This window comes from Rattus norvegicus, chromosome 2, assembly GCF_021556685.1.
Source record: "Rattus norvegicus strain SHRSP/BbbUtx chromosome 2, alternate assembly SHRSP_T2T, whole genome shotgun sequence".
Lineage (NCBI taxonomy): Eukaryota > Metazoa > Chordata > Mammalia > Rodentia > Muridae > Rattus > Rattus norvegicus.
The window spans coordinates 196105976-196129932 of NC_141535.1; the positions used below are offsets into that span (position 1 = coordinate 196105976).

Consider the following 23957-nt stretch of genomic DNA (forward strand, 5'->3'; position numbering starts at 1 on the left):
GCATGGGAGAAAAAACTGAACTAGATGTGAAAGATGACCTGGTCATGCTAGGCTACGTGGAATCACAAATCGGGGGTCTGTAGCTCCACTTCCAGTAAGAAGAGTAAGAAATCTTGATCGAATGGCCACAGCAGAGCGGCTGGTACTAGCCAGGGGTGTTTCTCAGAATCCTGAGCAGAGACCGCTTCAGAAGGGAGGTAGCTGTGGCCTCGGGCCGCCTAATAGAATTCCTGGTCAACAGAAGTCCTTAAAGGCTACTCCAAGACTTCCATCAACAGGTCAGCCCATAACATAGCCAGGGCCACTCCTTTACCTTCTGTTTTGGACATCACATCAAGTGTTTATTAAAACTTCAGTTCCATTCTCCAGCTAATGGTGGAACGATTCCCGCGCTGCCAGTTCTCCCCACATTACAATCAAAAGTATTTAGTAGTTACCTGGGCTCTCCTTTTTCTGCCTCTGTTTTAGACACTGCAAGAGATAGCCAACATTTTTAGAAACATCTTGTCATTTTAGAATTCTTTTAAGTGTTTTTCCTATTTTTTATTGTGGCCTTCACAAGTTTCAGAATTCCAAACAAAGAATGCAGATGATGTGGGGGTTGGATTAGAGCTACAAAGGGGAAGCTTAAAGGATACACTCTGATTTGGAGAACACAAACTCCTACTGCAGGTGGTAGATGTCCACAAGCTATGCCTAACTTCTACTTCTGCAACTTCTAGGAATCCCTGCAGCTTTTTAGATGGTTTATAGAAATGGTTGCTAACCTACTTAGACCTTGAACAGTTTCAGACTGAGAACCAGAATCCTGATATACACCAGATTTGCTATAGAGTTGAACCTGAACACGTGGTAGCTCAGTCTATAATCCTAGCATTCAGGAGGCTAAGGCAGGAGAACTGAGAGTTCAAGGCCAGCCTGAGCTACTGTAGGAACCTGTTCAGACCATACTGCATGCCTTCCCCGTTAAAGCCTTGGGAATATGTTTTCCAAAATTATCTACAGTGTTGAATGATGTGAATACAACAACAAGGGCCAACTATGGCTTTCTACAAAGAGGCCATTGGCCTGATGATGCTGATAGTATCTATGGCCAAAGGAACCACACAGTGCTTTTCTGATTCCCTCTATGCTGAAAACAAATCTAGAACACATGTGTATATTTCAATTAGTCTTTAGTACCTCAGTTTATAGCTTTGGTATGATACAGAAAACAATAGCTAGAATGCACATGACAGCTTAAATTCCATTCTCAAATACAGCAATGCTGTGTGATAATTGGTAGCCAATCGAGGTCTCAATTTCCACTAGGTATAAACACCTGTTAAATCTGCTGAAATAATCAAATAAAACAACAGCTGTAACTGTATTAATGGAGGATTACCTGTCCTCCCCCTCACCCCCTTTTGTCTTAGATTATGTTTACATCCCAAGTCCTCAACCACTCCGATCTTCTGAGTCTTGTAGAGCCCAGACTGGCCTAAAACTCTAGTCAAGGATAACCTTGAACTTCTGATCCTCCTCCTACTTCTACCTCTGAGTGCTGGGATTCACTATTCTTTATACTAAAGCAACAGAAAATCTGTACACAATGAAAACAAGTGTAATTCGCAGAGAAAATCTGGCTCCTATATCAAAGTGTAGTCTAAATACCAAAAAGGAGAGTGCAAAGTGACAACCCCGTCTGGATAATTACTGAAATAATGGGGTAATGACTTCAAAATAAAGACCCACAGGTTGGAAAATATGAACATTTTTCCATTTTTAAACGAGTTTTACGGTTTCTGCAGCACAGAGTAATTAAAGGCACATCATGACAACACAGTTCACCATTATTTCCTTAATGCTAAAGAACAGAAATAAAATTTGTTTAACTTTTAAAAAACAACATTGAAAACTTAGTTTATTTTCCCCTGAATAAAACTGAGAAAAAGGCTGGTTCTGAGATCATATATTTATTTAAAAAAATAAAATGGATTGACAGTTACCACATTATCTGCATGCTAGCGAGATTTCCCAAGCCCGTGAGAAACACCATTTCTTGATCGATAATAAAATCACTTCCTCAACAATGTACAGACAGGAAACCTTTCCATCCAAGTTTAAGGTCTTTATCCCTGCTCTCACCTCACAAGCTAGTAGGATGTATGTGCCACAAGCTGAGCTCCTTACAAAAGAACGTCTGAGAAGACAATAAACAAGGTGTTACTAAAAGATGATGATTTGTTAAAATCATAAAGCAACCATCTTTTGGCCTGCAAAAATTTTACATTAGATTCACCATCACTGGGGATGTGCTCTCCTGATAGTGATATTCTGAATAATCACAAACACACGGTATTTTCCCTGCATGCTTTCTGGAGCCAAACCCTGTTTGACATCACATTCAGTTTACAGGATGTGACCTGAAATTCCCGTTCTAAACAGGACAGTTAGGGAGTGTTACCAGTGACAAAGAATGAAAGTTATATGACATTGATTATTATAAATTATATTTGTTCTTATCCACCCCCGGTCTCCTTAATATGTTCAAATTTCTTCTTGCAGGAAACATGAGCTTAGTAGAACCCAGATACATCCTTAGTGATGATTAGAGTGAGCTGTAGAGGTTTTAATTCTGAAGACATGTATATGCAGGTGAGATGCGATCTGGTTGCAAACACTGACACAGTAACGAATCAAGTCAAAGAAAGAGAAGACCTGGAAAGAGAAGAGATTTTGGTTATTCTCAGCATGTGCACAGGTCACCCCAAGCTTCCCAGAAGGACAGAAGGTGACTTCTGACTTCTCTCCAGAGTCACCTTTTGCTTTCATGCAGTTGAGTAAATCAGTTGCTTCCCAGTGTCCCCTTTATTAACTAAGGATTAACAAATTCTTCCCTACAAAGACAGTAATGATGTCAGGCTTTTTATTATTTAAGTTTTTGAGACAGAGGCTTCTATAGCCTAGGCAAGCCTCAATGTCAGTATGTAGCCAAGGAAGATCTTCAAGATCCCCTGACTTCCACTTCCCAAGTGCTGGACCCTCAGGCATTGCCATCATGCCTGACGTTTTAAATACGGTGCTGGGGATCAAGCACAAGGCTTCATGCATTCTAGGCAAGCACTTCACTACTAAGCTATAAACTCAGCGTAGTATTTCAAGCTTTCTGAGTTGCATTCCCTATCACAATTGCTCAACTCTGCCCTGTAGCACGGCAGGCACAGACAATGTATAAATGACTATGGCTTCCCATAGTCTGAACTTCTGTTTTACATACAACCAGAAATTTGGAATTTTTCAGTCTTAATGTAGGTATGACTTATAAGAATAACATGCATGTTGGCTAACATTAACATCATAAAGAACTCTCAACACATTACAAATGTGGTTTCTGGCGTTCCTTGTCTTTATTACCATTCTATTATCTCTTAGGACTGGCCTACTCAAACAAGAAAACAAGTAGCTTATAAATGTTGAAATAAGACAGTACAATACATACCAGGGCAATCCAAAGTACTATATATTCATCAATGAAGCTGTTAAAATACTGGTCCAGAAACAAAAGTGCTGGACCTATGAATGCTGTGTCATGCAAATGCATCTCACTTTTCGTCATGTGTGCAACCTGAGAGTAGAAGAAAATCCATGAAATAGATCCTTCCACTCTAGAACCGCCAGCAGCATTATAAATCAGTATTGTGCACATTATCAAGTTTCAAGAATGATTTAGCAACAGTTATCGAGTTTGTAAAACAATATTAAAATTGTATGAGAAAAGAAATAACTATGCCACATATGCTGGTGGAAAACACTTTAGTACAAAGAGGTTCAATGTGTGTCCACGATGAGACCGAAGAATGTACATAAACTGAATGTACATAAACAAATTAAAGAGTGGACAGGACACTGAAAAGGTATGGAGATTGCTCAACACGCAGTGTCAGGAGAGAGAGTAAAAGAAGCTTCTGCATTGACATGAGAGATTCTTATTGCAAACATTTGAACTACTTAGGAAGCCACAGAGTGAAATCCAGGTCCACAAGACCAAAATGAGATCAATATTAAAAAAATAAAAACTGAGGCACTTACCACAAGCTTATTAGTGATTTTAGCTGACACAAAACCAAATGTCAGTATATAAAGACATGGATGCTTTTCAAAAAGCTGAACTGCTGACTTCTTATAGATCATAACAGCTAATGTGATCACTGATCCAATGTGCAGAAAAGGAGAAAGGACACTTGTTCCCTGTACAGAGCAGAGTTAAAAGCATTTAATGCTGTCAAACACTACATGGATCTACCACAAAACACTTTTACCCAAACTTCCCAAAACTTCATAGTGGCTGCAATGAAAAACAGCTCCATGAACTATTAAGGTACAAACAGTCTGCACTTGGCAGGTGTTACTTATTTTTACATAGCATGCTGTACTTTCTAAAGTCATTTGTGTTGCTCCCATATACTCAAAATGTGTACATGTTTCAGCATATAAAAGAAGGCATAAATATATATTTTGAAGGCTTAACAGAAATCCTTAGTTGATGGATGATTATCTGTCTTTTAAATGAAAAACAAAGTAATGGTAAGAAGTCTTGGTTTAGAAATCTCTGGAAATCTTAAGGTATACTCACTGCTATGGTTGATCCATTTTTGCCAACACCACCTGTGAAGATTACACGGAAGTAATTTGTACAGGAAAATATGGTCCCTGCCACAGTACAAAGTGCAGGAAAAAGTTTCATTTGGATATTCAGCACTGGAATCTTTAATGGGTAGAGAGAAAGACCAATTAAAATATATACACATTCAACTAAAAAAAAAATAGTACAATCAAGTACTCATTCATACTTTCAAATATTCTCTATTCCTTATAGTTAATACTAATGTAATGAAAATCCCTCTCTCTTCTAATTATATAACAAATATATATATAACAAGTCTTAAAAGATGAGACTCACTCCTAACACAAAAACCCAATGTTATTAATTTGCACTGTAAGTTGAGTAAAGGTCTGTGAATGCATCTAAGTTCTGGCAACAGTGAATGAAGCTGTCTTGTAGAATTGTTCTATTCTGTTTTGTTTTCTTCCTTCCTTCCTTCCTTCCTTCTTTCTTTCCTTCCTTCCTTCCTTCCTTCCTTCCTTCCTTCCTTCCTTCCTTCCTTCCTTCCTTCCCTTCTTTCCTTGCTTCCTTCCTTCCTTCCTTTAAGGGGGTGCCTTTACATTTCTTTGTATATTTTCTGAATTCCACCTCTAAATATGTAGTACCTTCCTAGTTGTTAAGACAGCATAGAGCATAAGTAATAAAGATATTTGTAAATTATATTTGAAATCAGCACAATACAGAAGAAAAAAGAGAAAAGTTCTATGCAGAAAAATTCCAACTCTGAACTCTGGGATATATAACCTGCTAATGAAAGCTGAGGGCAATTGAAGTGGCATTTACAGGTAAAAGCAAAAACGTTTAGGTCGAGTAGACCTAAACTGGTGCAGCTTTGCAAGTGTACCCCCAACTGTAATATGTTTAAGCTTTCAGTAAATAATACATTGCTAAATGACTGTACACTAAAAATGTGATTCACCTAAAGCAAGGTGAGGAATTTGTCTGAGTGCATTTATAAATATGCATTTAATCTTGCAAGCATAATATTCATAATTTAAAGTGGAAAGCATATTAAATGTTTGAGGTCACCAAAGAGTTTCTTCTTTTTTATATCCATTCTTTTTCTTTTATTGTTTTAAAATCTGTCGAAAGGTAAGATGAATTAAGATATACAGAAGTAATTATAAGAACAAGATTACAAAAGCTTGCAAGGCTTTGATAGGTACTGTGGTTTTAAAATAAAAACATTTAAAACAGGTCAGTTTACACTATTTAAAACAGTTATTTGCCTATATTTTAAAACAAAACAGGATAGTAAACGTTTCTCTTTGTAATATAAAACTCCAATAAAATTGGGAAAACAAATCTAAAATATCTGCATGCTCCATTTCTTTAAAATTCTCAAGAACTCACTTTGTTTATACAACTCTATCCCCTCTTGTAAAACTGCAGCTCTAAAAAGAAAGTGGAACCCACTATTTGAATCTCAAGTCACATTAAGCAGGGTTTAATCATCTAAACGGAATAGCTCCACTTAAGACTTGAGAAATTTGTACAACACCCCAAACTCTCCTCCTTCTTTCCTAATTCTTATATCATTGTCCTACAGCCCTACAAAATTCAAGGTTTTCTAGAGAGGAGATAATAGTAATGAGGCTATGAACTACTGTAGATATTCTAGTTCAGAAAACTAGGGACACTCCTATCTAAATCTGATGCACATGTCTGTAACTCAATAATCTGCTCCTTTCCTAATGCCTCCTTTACCCCTCCAGAGACAATGAGTGTTTCTGGCAAAGCAAGAAATACAACACTTGCCTCCTAAGAGTATTACTGGATTACAGGGGGTATCCATATTAGAACCAGGGTATCAGAAGTCTGTATTTAACAGTCACTCATGCCACAACTAACATGATCAAACACTATGACTTGTATTTACAACTTGGGGACACTGCTTTAGGATCATAAATTTCTGTGTCCTTTGGAAGAAAGAATAAACACAAACACTGGAAGAGACAGGAAAATTAATACAAGGCTTAGATCACAGAGTAAGCCAGAAACTTACGACTCTGGAGCAAAGTATCCTAAACATTCATCATCAATTGTCATATTAGCTACATCCATTAAAATGCAAGTTCAAGTGCAGGGTTTAATTGAATTGGTTTTTTAAATTATGAACATATGGGGGAGGGAGGCAGGAGTCATGTGGAAATCAGAGGATAACTTGTGGAAGCTGTTTCATCATGTGCATCCCAGCATCTGAACTAGGTTATCAGGCTTTAGTGGCAAATGTCTCTTCTATCTGAGTCATCTCTCCCACCCTGACTATGATAAGTGATCAGTATGCATTTCTGAGTGAATTCAGATCTTGCTCCTTTCTCTCTGTGCACTAAATCTGTGTTTTGTGACAATACAAAGAACTATCTTCCTTCCACCTTAAACACTTTGAAACGGAAAAGGTAATGTGCACAGGGAAATGTGAGGCAAAGTACAAGAAAGACTCAGGTGATCCCTGCAAACTGGCACCACTGATCTACTTAAAAACCAAACCAAACCAAACCACTTCAAGTGCGTTTCCATTTCCCCCACACAGGATCAAGGGAGGTGTGCACACTGTGTCTGTTCTAACTACCATCTCACTCATCATTATCATTACTAAACTGTACTTGCTCTACACAAATAGCTAAGGAACTGTGAACGCACCCTTGCCTCAAGCCTGCTACAGTTTCAGTAGTCTTCCAACCTTGGGAAGATCAAGCATTCCCTTAAGTTCTCATGTCTTTTCTACTATCAGGGGGAAAATCATCTGGCCTTGTGACAGGCAGTGTATGCATGCACTCAAATACTATCAATGTATTACAACTGGTCTTAAACAGGTTAGTGAAAAAAGTTTTAAATTCTCAGCTCTTCTACCAAATGCAATGTATTTATTTTGTTAGATTTTGAAGATACATAGTAATTGAATAGGTTTTGTGGAAATAAAACAATGATTTTAAGAGTAGATATTTTATTGCAAAGAATGTAAAAATGCTTGTTTATAAATCATAGTAATGAATTTTTAAATTTACTTTAATAATGCATGCATGTGTGGATTTGTACATGTGGATCAGTGCCTGCGGGGGCCAGAAGAGGATGTCAGAACCCCTGAAGCTGAAATTATAGGTGGTTACCAGCCACTGCTATGGATTCTGGGGACTGAATTTGGGTTCCTACAAGAGCAGCACATGCTCTTAATTACTGAACCATTTCTCTAGCCTCATGTAAATTATAAATGAATTCTATGAAAAAAATTAAAAATGTTAACATAATTATAGCATCCATAACTTAAAAAAATTATTCAAGTGTAAAAGCACTTTCTTTTAGAAGTTTTCCATTTTATGGTTGGGTTGCAGCTCAGTGGTAAGTGCTTGTCTAGCAAACCTGAAATTTTTACTCCCCAGCACCAAAATAATGCCTTTTAGTTAAAACAGACAAATACAATGATATATATTTACACACTTAAAAGTTTACTACTGAATAAATGAATATATATATATGTGTATGTACATATATATTCATTTATTCAGTAGTAAACTTTTAAGCCAAGTTAAAAGAAAAAAGAGCTTAGATATTGCTAATCCTAAAATAAAAAATTCTGCAAAACTCAAAATTTGATTCTCAAATTCAGATTTTAGAACATTTCTGATTTCAGATTTTTCAGATTAGGAGTAAGTACATGCTGATATATATATTGTGAAATCCAAAATGACCCACAATTTGAAACACTTCTGTTCCCTAGCAGTTTGAGCTTTTTGAGAAAAAAAATAATTTCACTAAGTCTTCAGTTATTACAAGAAGTCAGGTTCTTTCTTTTAGTTTAATGATGCGAACATCACAATATAGAGATAATAATAGGTCAGGATATCTCTTTTCCTGACACATTCTAATCATAGTAGCCATATTAATTCTGAATTTGGACAGCATGGTCTAGAAATTAGATTTCAAAATATACTAAGTCACTTTCACAACTTTAAAACATATTCTGATAAGACCAGGCAAGGTACTAAACTGATCTAAGTCCCAGAACCTGGGAGCTGAGGGAAGGGGATTGTGAGCTCCATAGTAAGATTTTTGCCTTAAATACACAATCAAACACGGTAATAGGAGAAAAGCCACCCTCGAGCATGAATATTATCTTTACTACATGAATATTATCTTCACTACAAGAAAAGATGGGAGAAAATTTTGACATTTTGTTGCTACTGTGAGGCTGGGCTAAGAAGCCCAGGCTGACACAGTTAATTAGTTCACTGTGCAGTTGAGGACTGTTGCCTCTACCTCCCAAGTGCCGGGATTCTTTGGCCTTTGGAAAAAGTTGATTACATAGCTTACTTGTACAAACTCTACTGAGAAAGGGAAAAGCATATCTGAATCAATTTACTGCTAGGTAACCCTAAGAAATAAAATATGGGTATAACATATTTTACTTAACTATATAAAATATAGATATTTAAAATATATATATATATGTAATGCAGTACAATATTTAAGGATTAGTTCTATAAGCCAGGTGTTAAAACTGTTTTCAAAACATCAAGCAGAATTCTCATTTTATGGATATTAAAAATGCCTTTAAAAATTTAGGAATTTTATTTATTTTTAAGGCATCTAGAGAAATAATTTTATGTAAAACAAAGTCTATAAAACTAATAATCTATGGTGACAAGTGAAGGCTACGTAGAATTTAGGTTTTATAATGTAGTTTTTTTTTTTTTCTTTTCTTTTTTTCGGAGCTGGGGACCGAACCCAGGGCCTTACGCTTCCTAGGCAAGCACTCTACCACTGAGCTAAATCCCCAACCCCTATAATGTAGTTTTAAGAAAACAAATCTACTTTTCCTTCTTAAAAGGCTAAACATTTTTTAAAAGCATGAATAAAAGCAGCTCATCTCTTAAAGGATAAATAAGGTAATAAATTTTTTCTATATTTTAGTCACAAAACCCAAGAGATGTCTACAGTGACATCTATGGCACACAATGTTACTGTGTACTGAAGAATGGTTGCAGAACTTTCCTGGCTGATTGCAAATTATTCTTATTCCCTTTTCTCTTTCTCTGAAAGCCCATCTCCGAACAAAAGGCAATCCATGTTTGGCGATAAATACGCAGGGAAGTACCTAATTTACCATTAGGAAGTGAATTGGGTAACGGGGAAGGCTCAGCAAGTTTCGTCTGTATTTTGAAATTACTCTGACTTTTAAGAATTATATTAATTTTAGGTTACTAACCATTTTTAGTACAACCACATCAAGTAACTAATAACGGTGGTAGTGCAGCAGCCAGCTGGTAAGCAGGGAGTACTAACTACCCTGCCCAATCTTTTTTTTTTTTTTTTTTAATCTTCCAAATGAAATTTATTTTTACTTTTGAGTGAGTTAACTATAATTTACATATTTAAATGAAGACTCTTAAACAATACTTGAACAAACTGTGACATGGAGGTGCTCTCCTTAATCCCAGCGGCTGGGAAGCTAAGGCAGAAGGATAATTTGTATGAGGACAATCTGATCCCCACAAAGAATAAGTCAAAGCAAAACAAGGCCCAAACCAGGAAAGAAAGCAACCACACCAGGAGCATCGGCTCTCACTGGGGCTTCTGACCTGCCTGGCACTGCCCTAAGAGCCGGCACACAGAACTCATTGTGCAGCAGGATCTGTCGTTGCCTCACCTGCAGATGAGGAGACTAAGCTGGGCAGCTATCAATGGGCAGAGGTTAGAGTAAGGAGCAATGGAGCCTGGATCAAACAGGCAGGTTGGTTTCAGAGCTTGTGTCTCTAGACCACATATATCCTCTCAGAGGCTCACAGCAGGTTAAAAGGGGGAATATTCACAGAGTAATATATTTCAGGGCAGGAAGAAAAAGTCCTGACATTTAAAATAATTCCATAACACTGACATAATTTGGCAGTAGTTTTTTCTGTGCCAGGGTAATTTACAATCTTAAATCCTAAATTTATTATTCAGCATTAAGCACATGATAGAGACCTAATAAAGCCATATAAAGGAGAAAAAAGAAAAAAAAGTGATTTAATTGTGTAAGTACTTAACTTACTTGTCACATTACCTGTTGTTTCCTTGAACGGAAAATAGGATGTCATTAAAGACTCAGATTCTCAATGGCCTTCAAAGCACACTTAATGTACACAGAACTCCAAAGAATATAATTCTCATGCTCTAAAAAGAAACTTCCTATTCTTTGCAGTAACTTTCATTCTCAGACAACAGTAAAATAATTTTGAACATTACCCTGAAACTGGATTACCCTATATTAGAAACACAAGCAGAAGATAACATGCATTACGTAGAATACACGATGTGAACAGAATTACCATAGATTGCCAAAAAGGTGGTCCTCCAATCACTGCCAGCAAATGCATGATTATTATGAAGATTTGCACTTCAGTCACATCAATTCTGATTAGGTACAAAAAGCCAAAAGAGCAGAATTACTCAAAACGCAATTTCCAGTTAATCACTTGCAAGCAAAGCAGCATTCCTCTATCATGCACAACAGAAGATAACTCCAAATATGGAGGGAAGAGGAGGTATTTCAAAAAGGGGGAAGAAGAGGTATCAAAATTTTGATATCAACAAAATTATATAAAATCCATAGCCTTTTAAATTCAATTTGGTAAATTTCAGAGCAATAAAAACCCCCTCTCTTCAAAGCAAATTTTCTGTAACTTAACCTTTTCCACCAAAAAGAAAAGGTATATGTATGTATTAAAATTTGAGCATCAAGCAGAGAATTACATTGTATAGCTACACGGTAGGCTCTCTGCAGTAGCAACAGAAATGAACTTTAACTGAAAGAAAATAAACGTATTGTCCCCTAAATATATTCATTTACTGTCCACTGTGCTACTGCTGTGAAAAAAAAAAAAAGTCAACCAATTCTGAATTGGATTCTTCCTTCCTCTCACTAGGTTAACTACCTCACATGAAGGACAGATGACTGAAAGCGGCTCAGGACGAGCTTTGAGATTATTGAAAATGACCTCATGGTCAAGAAGAGGCAGTGCAAAGGGATGGAGGCGTGGGGAGCAGGCAAGAGAAATTAGACGCCTGAAAGTTTGAAGAAAAAGGAAAAAAAAAAAAAAAAAAGAACATGGGCAACAGGATTGAGGGACAGTGCCTACTCGGGTATTCCTTTCCTTCCGCAGCTCGGACTAGCACTTTGTATACGCTTGGGACTGACATTTTATTCTTAGATCCAAACACTGTAAGGGAAGAAATTTATTCTACCAGTACACGTTTTACAAGGTTATTCAATACAGTAGTTATGACAGAAAAGAATTAAATCCCTTAGTGAGTGAGTGGTTAGCTAAGCTCCAGTGTGTAGCTTTTCTGAGGTTGGCAGGGCAGCACCCTGAGTACTGAAATGGGAAAGTACCAAACATTAGTGAAAAACAAGTTCCAGAATGAGCACAGGCTATGTTTTGTGAAGAGAGAAAAAAAAAAAAAAAGACTAATAAAGACTAATACTGGTTTCCTTTTGTTTGTACCAGTAGCTGCACAATGCATTTCTGGAAGTACATCAGAAACTAAGGGAAGTGTTGCCTCTGTGGGAAGGACACTGTGGGGCCTGTGAGGCAGCTGGGGACTAAGGGTATTACCAACGCTACACTTTTTTTATGGTGTTTTCTAACAAGGTGGATACTTTATTAACTATGAAAAAGTAAATCTAAGAAAAGCCAAATATCAACAGCAAGGAGGTTCAGTTTGTGCAGAACAGAGTCCCATTTACACAACTGATACTTAAAGCAGGTAGTCCATATGAACTGAGGATATGTAAGTTCTCACTCACAGAAGTAACTGGCTTGGAACCAGTCCTTTCAAAATAAAAACTACTGACCTTTATTTGCTGGTAAATGTTTTTTTTTAAAAAAGGAACATCTGACAGCAAATAATAATGTAATCATTTTGATATACACATTTATTGGAAAAAAAAGCTGTACTGAAGTAAGCTAAAAAGAGTCTGTGGAGCTGACCTGTAAGAGGTGACGCCAATAGGGGGTTACACTCAGTAGCAGACTCAGAGGACTAAGCAGGTACGTGTGTCAATGATGACCGGTTCTGTCTTGGGTGGAGGGTAGACATCTTACATTTTGCTGGACATATGAAGTTGCCTTTTGGAAGGGGAAGGGCCAGAAGTATAGAATTACAAAATTAAAATGGAGAAAGCTCACACATTTAATCTTTGTACTGTGGATGAGAGTAAAACGAAACAGGAAAGCTCTTTAAGGTTTCAAAGTATGTTGTCTAAGACAAAGTCTGGAAGACTTTCTAAACTATTCAGATATTGCCCCTGTATGTGGGAGAGAGGGCCAAGGAAAACTTACCAGTTAGTAGATAGGTGTATTTTTTTCCTATTTGCTTACGGATTTAGAACAAATGTGTGAACTCCCTTCATAAAAACTGCCATCATTGCTCCCAGAAGAATTAAACATAATCCAGTGCAAAGCTATCCTAAGGGCTGTGAACTAAAGGAAGCAGGTGGCAGAAATGACAGCAATAAACAACAGCAACTGATGGTGTTAAAGAGATAGCCAGTTACACGGCACACGACTATGCCACCTTCCCAGCAAATCTCTCTCAGTGTGGACTGTGTACAGCAATGCTCGACAAGAGGGGCCTCAACCTTCATTGACAATCATGAAGATCCCTATCTAGAAGGGTATTTGTCTAAGTTGCAATGTGAGATTTCTGTAATCAGTTTTTGTTTTTAAGATTTGTCCTATTTCTGTATATTTTTCTGTGTGATTGGGCAATGTATGCACACCTATAGACAGGTGTGTGTGCAAAGGCCAGAAGAGGGCTTTAGATTCTGTTACATACGGAATCACAGGCCGGTGTTTTGTTTGTTTGTTTGTTTTGTTTTTTTTTAAATGGCTGTGCAGTCACATGGGTCCTGAGATTGAGAAGCAAGTGTTCTTTACTACTTAGCTACCTCTCTAGGTCACTTAAATTTTTTTCACTATTATTTTGAAAATGGAGACAGAAGGTAATAATTTTCCACAATTAATAACTAGTCTTCAAACTCAAGGACAATAACCATCACTTAAGACAAAACATCCTTGAAGATAGAGATCTACAGCATAAGAGCACCTAAAACAAAGATATATTAATCTAAAATTAAAAGCCAAGTTTCTGTAGCATCAGTTTGCTACAGCCTAAAGCTTCAGAGGGAAAATAAAATTTTCTTATCTTTGAAGATGGGTTGACATCTTTATTACAATCAATACCTCATTTGTATTGATTTAAAACAATTTACTATTTCTACCTACTTTTAACACATTGTTAACGGACAAGAATTTTCTCAGGGACTGTGAACAATACAAAATGTAAACTCTTGTCAGGCCATATCTAAACTACTACAGGCCAGATACACAAACACTGACCAGATGGCTATCGGAAAAAAGGATGGGAAGGAAAAACAAAACAAAACAAAAAAACAAACCAAAAGGCAAAAACCTATAGATTGTGGAGTCTAAACTTTCCTAGATTCTGGATGGAATGACTATGAAGATGGCAGTCCAAGGAAGGTCAAAATCATGGGTCAATCATTTCTTCAACATCTTGTCCTTATTTTATGTTATAAGTATGGGTGTTTTGGCTGCATATGTTTATGGACAGAGTGTGTGTCTGTGTGCCTGTACGTGTGTCTATGTGTCTGGTGTCTGCAGAGGCTAGAAGAGGGTGTCAGATTCTCTGAAACTAGAGTTACAGACAGTCATAAGCCATAATGTGAGTGTTGGGAATTGAACTTGGGAAAAGCAGTCAATGCTCTGAACTGCTAAGCCACAGCAACTTGTTCCTAACAACATAATTCTAAGGATATAGCCAGGAGAACAAACCAGGCATGGTGGCACTGACCTGCACTCTGTAGGCTTAAGCATTAGAATTGCAAGTTCAAGATCAGCCAGCTTGGGTTACATGGCCAGACACTGATATAAAGAGAACAAAATGTCCTTACATGAATATGAGTCACTTTAACCTCTAAATAAGGGAACCGTGAATTCTTTAGCTGACATAAAATTCTCAGGAGCCACTGAATAAATACTACAGGTTGGCAGATTAGAAAATTCCCTATCAGGGCAGTTATTATATCAGAGAAAGACATACAAGTAATAAAATTACAAGTAATAAAGTGGAATAACCCAAGCTACTTAATTAAATTTGCTAAACTGTGAGGAACTTTCCTGACCCTCACCATAGTGCTGAGGATGAACTCAGGGCCTCATGTGGGAGGATCAGCACTCTACCACTAAGTGTCACTCTACCACTAAGTGACAACCCAGCCTCTGACTAATTTCCAAGTTTCGTCTTAGTCTCATCTTCCAGAGAGATAGTAAATGCACAAATGCATTTGGCTTGAGTTCTAGTTCCATTTGTAATGAGGGATACTAAGGCATCCACAAGAGATAACAATACTCATCGTCTTTTCCCGGAACTTAACAAAGCTTCCCCTCCAACATGAGAAGATAATCTTATCCACCTTTCTTCTACGTTTGTTATAAGTTCTTTTAAAGATAATGCTTGCAGCTAATGTGTAGGTATGGCTATGTCTATTAAGATGAATACTAACTGTAACTGTTCTGTAACTTGGGCTTATTATTAGCTTAACAGAGAATATGCAATGGGTATAAGTTCACAGTAGAAAAAAGAAACAAACAAACAAAACCCAACACCTACTTTACTTTGTACAATCTGACTCATAATTTTATGCTAACAAAAACAAGCTTTTCCCTTAAAAATCATCAACTTGAAGGACTCATATTCATATGAAACATTTTCAATGATTAGGATATTACTAACTACAGATTTGTTTGTAAATGTATGTGTCAGTCAAATGTTATGGGTGAGATGCAGTGCTAAGGGACTGAAAAGGTCAGCAGAGGTAGTGTACTTTCTGCCATCCATAAGGGGCAAGTGGCACCAGCTTTGAATGAAACAAGAGAATGTTAACCACACAGCTCAATGACAGCTAAAGGATTGTTAATTCAAACACTGTATACATAGAAAACAAATCTGTTCAGATTTTAAATAACCAGAAATGTTAAAAACAGGATTACCTACTACACTGAGCATGGATCCTCAGATTTTCTGAGAAAATTAAAAAGAGAAAGCCCACTGAAGACTGTAAATAGAGACAAACTTAGCCAAAGTCCTCTGAAGCAGGAGAATTGGGATAGCTCAGACTTAAGGGGCAGCCTTAGAAACAGAAGAACCAAGGCTTTTCTCAGCTCATTTAGCACCATCTGTGTGCAGTTAAAGAACTGCTGTCCCACTGAAGAAATCTGTGTCGTGCTGGAAAGTGCCAAGGCTTTAAAGTAAAGATTCTATGTCACATATAGCGACATTAGTGCATTATGTGTTTTTAACACTTTCCATCTTTACAGCCCCTAGGAGGTCAGAACATTATGGAAGTGTTGTTCTCCTACCATTCTGAAACTCTTTAACTTTTTTTTTTTCTTTTTTCTTTTTTTCGGAGCTGGGGACCGAACCCAGGGCCTGAGCTAAATCCCCAACCCCTTTAACTTTAAGTTGAGAAATGTTTGTCCTATGTGTATATGTTCTCTACCAGTTCTGGGTGACGGTTCTGTAGTACAATGTTAGCAAACACTGTTAGTGTACAGTACACAGTAGAGGATGGTTTCAAGGCTAGTAAATTCATTTAGAAAAAAATAGTAACAATTCTTCTAAAGCATTCTTCCTCCACTTGGAAAAAACTAAATGAGCATACCTAGTGATTTAATTTCAGCACCTAGTGATTTAATTTCAGCTAATAAGATCACTAATCACTAAATGAATGATCAAGTAAGACAACCTAATAACCATATGTGAAAACAGCATATCTAGAGAAAATAGAGCGTACTTAAAATTTTTTAATCACATTTAAATGTAGTGGTTTCCAAAAATGTTTTAGCATAGCCCACAGGGAAACATTCCCTAAACATCACAATGGTGCTGGGGGTCATTCATGGCTCTGGGTATGCTAGGCAAACACTCAACCACTGAGCCACATCCTGAGCCAAATGTCTGTTATCTTTGTTTTCATTAAAAAGGAAAGATAATAACATGGAAGTAATAATGCTGCCTATTTTCTGACTGTTAGCTTTATTGATTAGCCATAAGCAATAATTATTGAGCTATCAAAAACAATTTGTCTAGACAATTACAATGAGCATACAGCTAAGGTCTTTGGTAAGAGAAGGGTGAAGAGGGGCAGAATGAGGTCTAAATAGTTATGCAAACACAGTGTAAATTCAAGTGAAAATGCCTTTGTTCTGTTCCTGGAACCTAATAATAAATGTTTCAGAATTCTCCACGTCCCAAGGCTATTTTGTCTCCACGAGTATCCTCGCTGTCTCTGACTAACTGGGTTTAGAATGCTGTAATGTGCTCTTCAGAAAGTACTCTGCTGACAAAGTGGAAGAAAGGTAAGGGCCTGGATGGTCGGAATGAGTTGTCAGGTTTTCACATGAACAAATATGCTCCAACATTCTTGAATGACAAAATAAGATGAATGTCAGTTCTAGTCCTGCTGGTAAACAAGCTTCCCTGTTACAGTTTAAGGGACTTTGGATTACCTGTCCAGGGAAACAGTCCCTAAACATCACAATGTCAAAACTACAATTCTAACATGGGAGGGGGAAAATCTGTATATTAGCAGATAGCACTGTATTCAGGAAATATGGATCTATTGGGGGAAAGAAGGATAAAGGGAAGGCATTCAAAAGATGGCTACAGTAACAAAAGGGTTGAGAGTAATTTCAAAATCACAAGAAAGGAAAAAAATTAGAAGAAACAGAATTGAGGCGATATAAGTCTAGCTTCCAGCCTAAGTTTGACTTATTTTGTTTGTTTTATTTACACTAAGATTGTTAATCCAAGCAGAACTACAGTAGTGAAAGAACATGCTAAGAAGTTAAGAAACTAAGCAGAATGTTTTCTAAATGAATAAGGAGGTCACTTAATTATGTAAAAATCAAAACTCTGCTTGCTGTTTCCAAATAGTAATATATGTATAAATAATCAATCAAATGCATATATATTTCTTTCATACATATGAAAGAAAAGATAAATATGATAAAAGATAAAAATGGTGGAAAGGTACTTGTTTTTAAAAATATCACATAGATTGCCAACAACATTAAGTCCTATAGATAAATGGATACCAAATTGTCATCCACATCAGAAATAGTGCTTTCTGAAAAGTTTTGTTTTATATATATATGTGTGTGTATATGTTTTATATATATATACATATATGTATATATACACATACACACACACACACACACACATATATATATATATAATGTATGTATATATAGTGGATTTTTATTGCCCTATTATTTTAAAATAATTTATTTTCTAATAACATTTATCTGTAAAATACCACCAAAAACATTTGAATTTTCATTTCTTCAATTATTGTGTGCATGACAAAGGTGCTGTCTTAATTGAATTCACGCCATTGTTCATTAGACTGCATTAATATTCTAGCAGTTACCGTGAAGTTCCAGAACCAAGGCCCCACGGTTCCTGAGAGAAGCTGGAATAATATAATTAGGATCTGGGACTCTGTAACATCCAATCTATGTATAAGGAAACAAACATTTCAAAATAACTTTACTCAGATATTTTTCTAATGAGCCCTATTAAAACTGGTAGCAAAAACTAGACTTCAAAGGAAGCATTCCTTTTACAAAGACATTCAGACTAAATGACACAATTTACGTGCTCTTATGATATCCTTGTACATACACAAATATTTCTTATTCAAATCACATTAGTAGTTTAAAAGATTGAACTTTAACACACTAAAATGACTTGTAACTAGTACTAAGAATATAGTGGATTACTGACGAGTGGCAAATGTTACTTGTTATGCAATTTCATTACATCATAGGTCCTTCTAGAAATAGAAACCATGCAGACCTTCTTGGAGATAGCTGCATTCCTAGCCCCTAAATTCTGAAAGTTTCAATTTTATTTCTGAGTTGAAATAGAGATACCTAAAAAGTACATTTGAATTGAATCTAGGACATTATTTAATGAGATATAAAGGAATTTAAATAACAGTTTGTGATATGTAAGTTATTCATCTTTCCCCAGAATAATTTATTACACCCAATTTTGGAATCAAACCATGGTCCTTCCTTGTGCAAGTTAGGAAGCAGTTTACCATGGAGCTAGTAGTACATCTTCAGTCCCTTTGCTTCTTTATTTACTTCGTTATTTCAGAGCTAGAGTCTTTAGAGCTTAAGGCAGCCTAGAAACTTCTGTGTGTCATAGGTGGCCTTAATCTACCTACCTTACCTACCTAATGTTGTAATTCTGTGCTTGTAGCACCTTGGAAAACACTTAGAAAAGAAAAAAAATCAAAATCCTTATCTCAGCTGGTCTCAAAATCTGTATTTATCCCAACCCTTACCTTCCAGAGAGCTTATAACCATGCCCTATTAATCCTGTTTCTTAGGTTGGAAATGGTGCCCAGGTTGGAGATAGAACCGAGAATTTTGTGCACGCTTAGGCAAGCACTACCCCAACTGACTTACATTCCACCCCACTGGCACCCAATTTTCCTAGCTCTTCTATCTCTAAACATTTAGGTAGGTCCGTGTGGGAAATAAAAAGTGACAAACAATAATATAATGAAGACCTATTCTGGATGGAGAAAAAAAATCAAATAGGCAAGCTGGATCACTATTTCCAGATGATATCATAGTATATATAAGAGACCCCAAAAATTCTACCAGATAACTTCTACAGCTGATAAGCAACTTCAAAGTGGCTGGGTATAAAATTAACTCAAACAAATCAGTAGCCTTCCTTTATAGTTGTAAATTTATTTAATAGAAATAAATGTTTTATGGTTATCATTTGTAGTTAAAATGAATGTAAAATCTTAGTAATACGGACTGAAAAGTGCAATAAAGATGCTGTGGAAAGCAATATTCCACTTAGTTCTAAGTTCACTACAAGTAATATAATAAAATGAATATACTCAAACTTTATAGGTGGTGAGACCATCTAACATAAAAGCCCAATTAGGGCTGACAATGTAGCTCAGGAAAAGAGCACTTACCTAGCACAAGAAGGCTCTGAGTTCAATCCCTAGCATGCAAACCAGAAACCAAACAAACACACAAACAAAAAATTCTGGAACATGAAGATCAAAATGTACTGCCCTGTGTTTTTTAGTTTTTTGTTAACTTGAAACAAGTTAGTGTCATCTGAAAACGGAAACTCAACTGATAAAAGGCCTCCATCAGATTGGCCAGTCTAGACAAGACTGTGCAGCATTTACTTCATTAGTGATTGATGTAGTACAGCCCGGAGGGTGAATACTCCCCTGGTAAGGCAGTCCTGAACTGTGTAAGAAAGCACGCTGAACAGTCCTGGAGGGCAAGTCAGTAAGAACACTCCCTAATTGCTTCTGCTTTAGCCTCTGTCTCCAGGTCCCTGCTTGGCCTTGCCTTCATAATGGACTGAACTATAAAATGAAATAAACCCTTTTCTCCAAAAGTTGTTTTAGTTAATGGCCTTATTTCAGCAATAGAAAATAAAAAGCATGTCCTGAGTTCAACTTATAACCCCAACTCGTAATCTGAAGTTTTTACGTCTTTGTCTGCTCAAAATAATTTAGCAAATGTTCCACTAAGTGTGGTGCTGCACTTCTGTAATCCCAGCACTTGGGACGCTGAACCAAAAGGATGGCCATGAGTTTAAGGTCTGCCTACTCACAGTGAGGTCTAGGACAGCATGAACTAGAGAGAGACCCTATCTCCAAACAGCAACAGCAACAACAGCAACAACAACAACAACAACAACAGCAACAACAACAACAAACAAACAGAAAACCCCGAGGGTTCTGCCTATATAGGGTGGGAGATTTTTTTTTTAAGGCCAATTTTTGGCATAAATATAGTGTTTTCCTTTTCTATGTATTTTAAATTTTTTAATTGGATATTTTATTTATTTACATTTCAAATGTTATCCCCCTTTCCCGGTTACTCTCTGCAAGCCCCCATCCCATCCCCCTTCCCCCTGCTTCTATGAGGATGCTCCCAGAACTTCCCACCCATTCCCACCTCACCACCCTGGCATTCCCCTACACTGGGGCATTGGGCCTCCCCAGGACCAAAGGCCTCTCCTCCCATTGATGCCAGATAAGGCCATCCTCTGCTACATATGCATGCAGCTAGAGCCATGGGTCTCTCCATGTGTACGTTTTGGTTGGTGGTTTAGTCCCTGGGATCTCTGGGGTGGGGGTGTGGGTCTGGTTGGTTGGTATTGTTCTTTCTCCTTCAGCTCAGTCAGTCCTTCCCCTAACTCCTCCATTAGGGACCCCATTCTCAGGTCAATGGTTGGCTGCAAGCAACTGCATCTGTATTTGTCAGGCTCTGGCAGAGCCTCTCATGAGACAGCTATATCAGGCTCCTGTCAGCAAGCACATTTTGGCATCCACAATAGTGCTGGGTTTGGTGTCTGTATGTGGGATGGATCCCAGGTAGGGCAGTGTCTGGATGGCCTTTCTTTCAGTCTCTGCTCTATACTTTGTCCCTGTATTTCCTTTAGACAGGAGTAATTCTGGGTGAAAAATTTGGAGATGAGTGGGTGGCCCCATTCCTCCAACCAGGGGCCTTCCCTAACCTCTGGATATGGTCTATACAGGTTCTCCCTTCCCTTTGTTGGGCATTTAAGCTAATCTCAACTTAAATTATTTATAAGCATATTTCATTTAAAAATGATTTTGCTGGGCATGATAGCATACACCTTTAATCCCAGAAATCAGGAAGAAGGGCATGTAAATCTCAGACTTTGAGTCCAGCCTGGTCATGAGTTCTAGGCCAGCCAGTGTAGTGAGGGCCATACAATAAGAGTTTATCTTGATAACTAAAAACAAAATTAATTCTACATATATGCCTGTATGATATCAATGTAAAAAACAAACCACCTAGATATAGAGTGTTTAAGACTAATGAACAGAAATAAGAACTTTCATGTAATTTCAACCATAGTCATTTAAAGATGATTGATTACAAATGAGTTTCAAATCACAATAGTTCTCTTTTAAAAAACAATGCTGTTATAAATGAAAGAGGAATACAATATATCTCACAGCACACAATACTCCTCTGTCTCAGGATACAGAATGAATTCTATTCCTTTCAGCATGTCTGCTGCATCTGGCACTACCCAACTCCAGGTCATTTGAAGAGACTTTGTACTTCTGTGTTTCTATGTCAACTCATAACACATTTCTTCTTTCAACAGACCGGCTTTTCTATTGAGTCCTCTGACTTTCTATCTTTCTCCAATCCTTCCTAACAAGGCAGTAAAGGGCTGGAGCAGCATCGACTCAGTCTACATGGACGGTGTGACAAGGGTCTGGCAGATGTCAGAGTCACTAACGTTTTCTGGGGAAGGAGGTTTTAGCTCTACTGCAAAGTACTGAAAGCTGCAGCCCATCAGCTTCAGAGCTGTGCAGGCAAAGAATACTCTCCTCAAAGAGCTGGATTTAAACGGAAAGTGTTAGCCACAGAGGATGGTCTATTACATTTACAGGCCACAAGGTGTTGGATTCCACAGAGATGGAGAAGAGGTGGCTGTGGCTGCCAGGAGAGAGTGCTGGGAACCAAAGCTTGGTCCTCTGAAAGAACAGTGCACACTTTCAACTATTGACCCATCTCTTTAGTCTTTATGAATGAAATGTTTCCTCCATTTGTCCAAGATACTATGAACTTAAAATAGGAACTAAAAACAATGAGACCAAGAAGAACAAAAATGTCTTTTTCTTTACTTTCTGAGAAAGGTTCTCCCTGTGTAGCCCAGGCTGTCTCTGGGCTTCCAATATTCCTCCCTCAGCTACCAAAGTTCTGGTGTGCACCACCATGTCCATCTCCCCAAGCTTCTTATTTGACATTCTGTTGTATTAGAATACTGAGAGGATAAACATCTGAATTTATTACATGTAAAGTAGAAATGTTCAGGACCCCTTTTACCCATGAATAAACGGCATTAAAACAATTCAAATTAAAGTGTTCAAAAGTAGTATTTCTCAAGAGAAGATGGCTTTCATTTTCCCTAAGAAAATCTAGAAAGAAGCTATATCTAAAAATGTCTTTACTTAAACCACTGCTAGGCAAAAAGAATGTTTTCTCTTTCATGTATACAAAGTTGGCTGAATTTAATCTATCTTACGCTTAACTATATATGGTCATGAGAAGAACATGTGAACTCTTGTGAACTCTAGTAGTTCCAGGGAGCAGGGTGGATTTATGTATGTATTCTCTATCCTCTAGGGTACTGTTTTGTTTTCCTTTTTTATTTTTTGTTTTAGGTATATGAGTACACTCTAGCTGTACTTCAGACACACCAGAAGAGGGCATCGGATCCCATTACAGATGGTTGTGAGCCACCATGTGGTTGCTGGGAATTGAACTCAGGACCTCTGGAAGAGCAGTCAGTGCTCTTAACCGCTGAGCCATCTCTCCAGCCCCCCTTTTTTATTTTTTGATGAGTAGCTAGTTATGTGTAAAGTACTAATGGTATTTTCCCATGCATGCTGTAGTAGTTCATTTTTACTACCACATGAAGGCATTTCAGGATTATTTCAAAATGTACAATTTTCCTTATGATAGCTGATTTAAATGTAGGTGTTGTATTTGCTTTGGCCTTGATAGTACCAAGTATTACTAAAATAAATTAATTTTAATATTAGGGATTGAACCTGGAACTTCAGGTATACTAGACAAGCTTTCCACCACTCAGTTATATGCTATCCAAGAATATACAGTCTTGGATCTCAACCTATCTTGCTCCACAAATCACTCTTATTTCCTGTTTCCCAGTAATTTCAATCTATTTTCTAGTGATTTCTATGGCATGCTCGATGTGTGTGTGTGTGTGTGTGTGTGTGTGTGTGTGTGTGTGTGTGTCCTCTGCCCTCTCGCATTTTATGAATAATGTGATGGAGATTGTAACGAAACGTTACCTTACTTATCCTGCTACAATCTAGTCCTTACCTCATCACTACACAGAAATAATATGGATCATTCACACTGCCAAATTCAGAATACACGTTTTTATTCTCATTTTGAATCCTGGCAGCTCCAAGCATCATTTATTCTTGAAATTCATGAATCTCCTGACTTTCCATCCCAATGAAAATCCTCCCATTTTGGTTCTTCAGCCCCCTTTCCAAACGCCCTCTGTAAGTTTTCTACTAGTCTTATACTACTTATAATAACAACATTCTTTACAGGCATTTTTCTGGATAGAATTCACCACTTAAATAGGTTTTTTTCTCCTAAAGTGC

The 23957-nt window shown here is 37.3% G+C and overlaps 1 protein-coding gene across 10 annotated transcripts in view; it reads right to left on the reverse strand.

Annotated features, from left to right (window-relative positions):
* Positions 1–1936: 1936 nt before the first annotated feature.
* The window catches only part of Cept1 (choline/ethanolamine phosphotransferase 1), a 41875-nt gene continuing 19854 nt past the window's right edge, over positions 1937–23957 (reverse strand). For 4 of the 10 annotated variants that reach the window (NM_001439794.1, NM_001439793.1, XM_087624690.1 and 1 more), the window contains 5 exon segments: positions 1937–2700; positions 3482–3607; positions 4072–4230; positions 4616–4747; positions 10954–11038. In NM_001439794.1, the coding sequence (NP_001426723.1) occupies positions 2581–2700; positions 3482–3607; positions 4072–4230; positions 4616–4747; positions 10954–11038 (622 nt within the window). In that variant the 3' untranslated portion in view covers positions 1937–2580. 10 annotated transcript variants of the gene reach the window in all.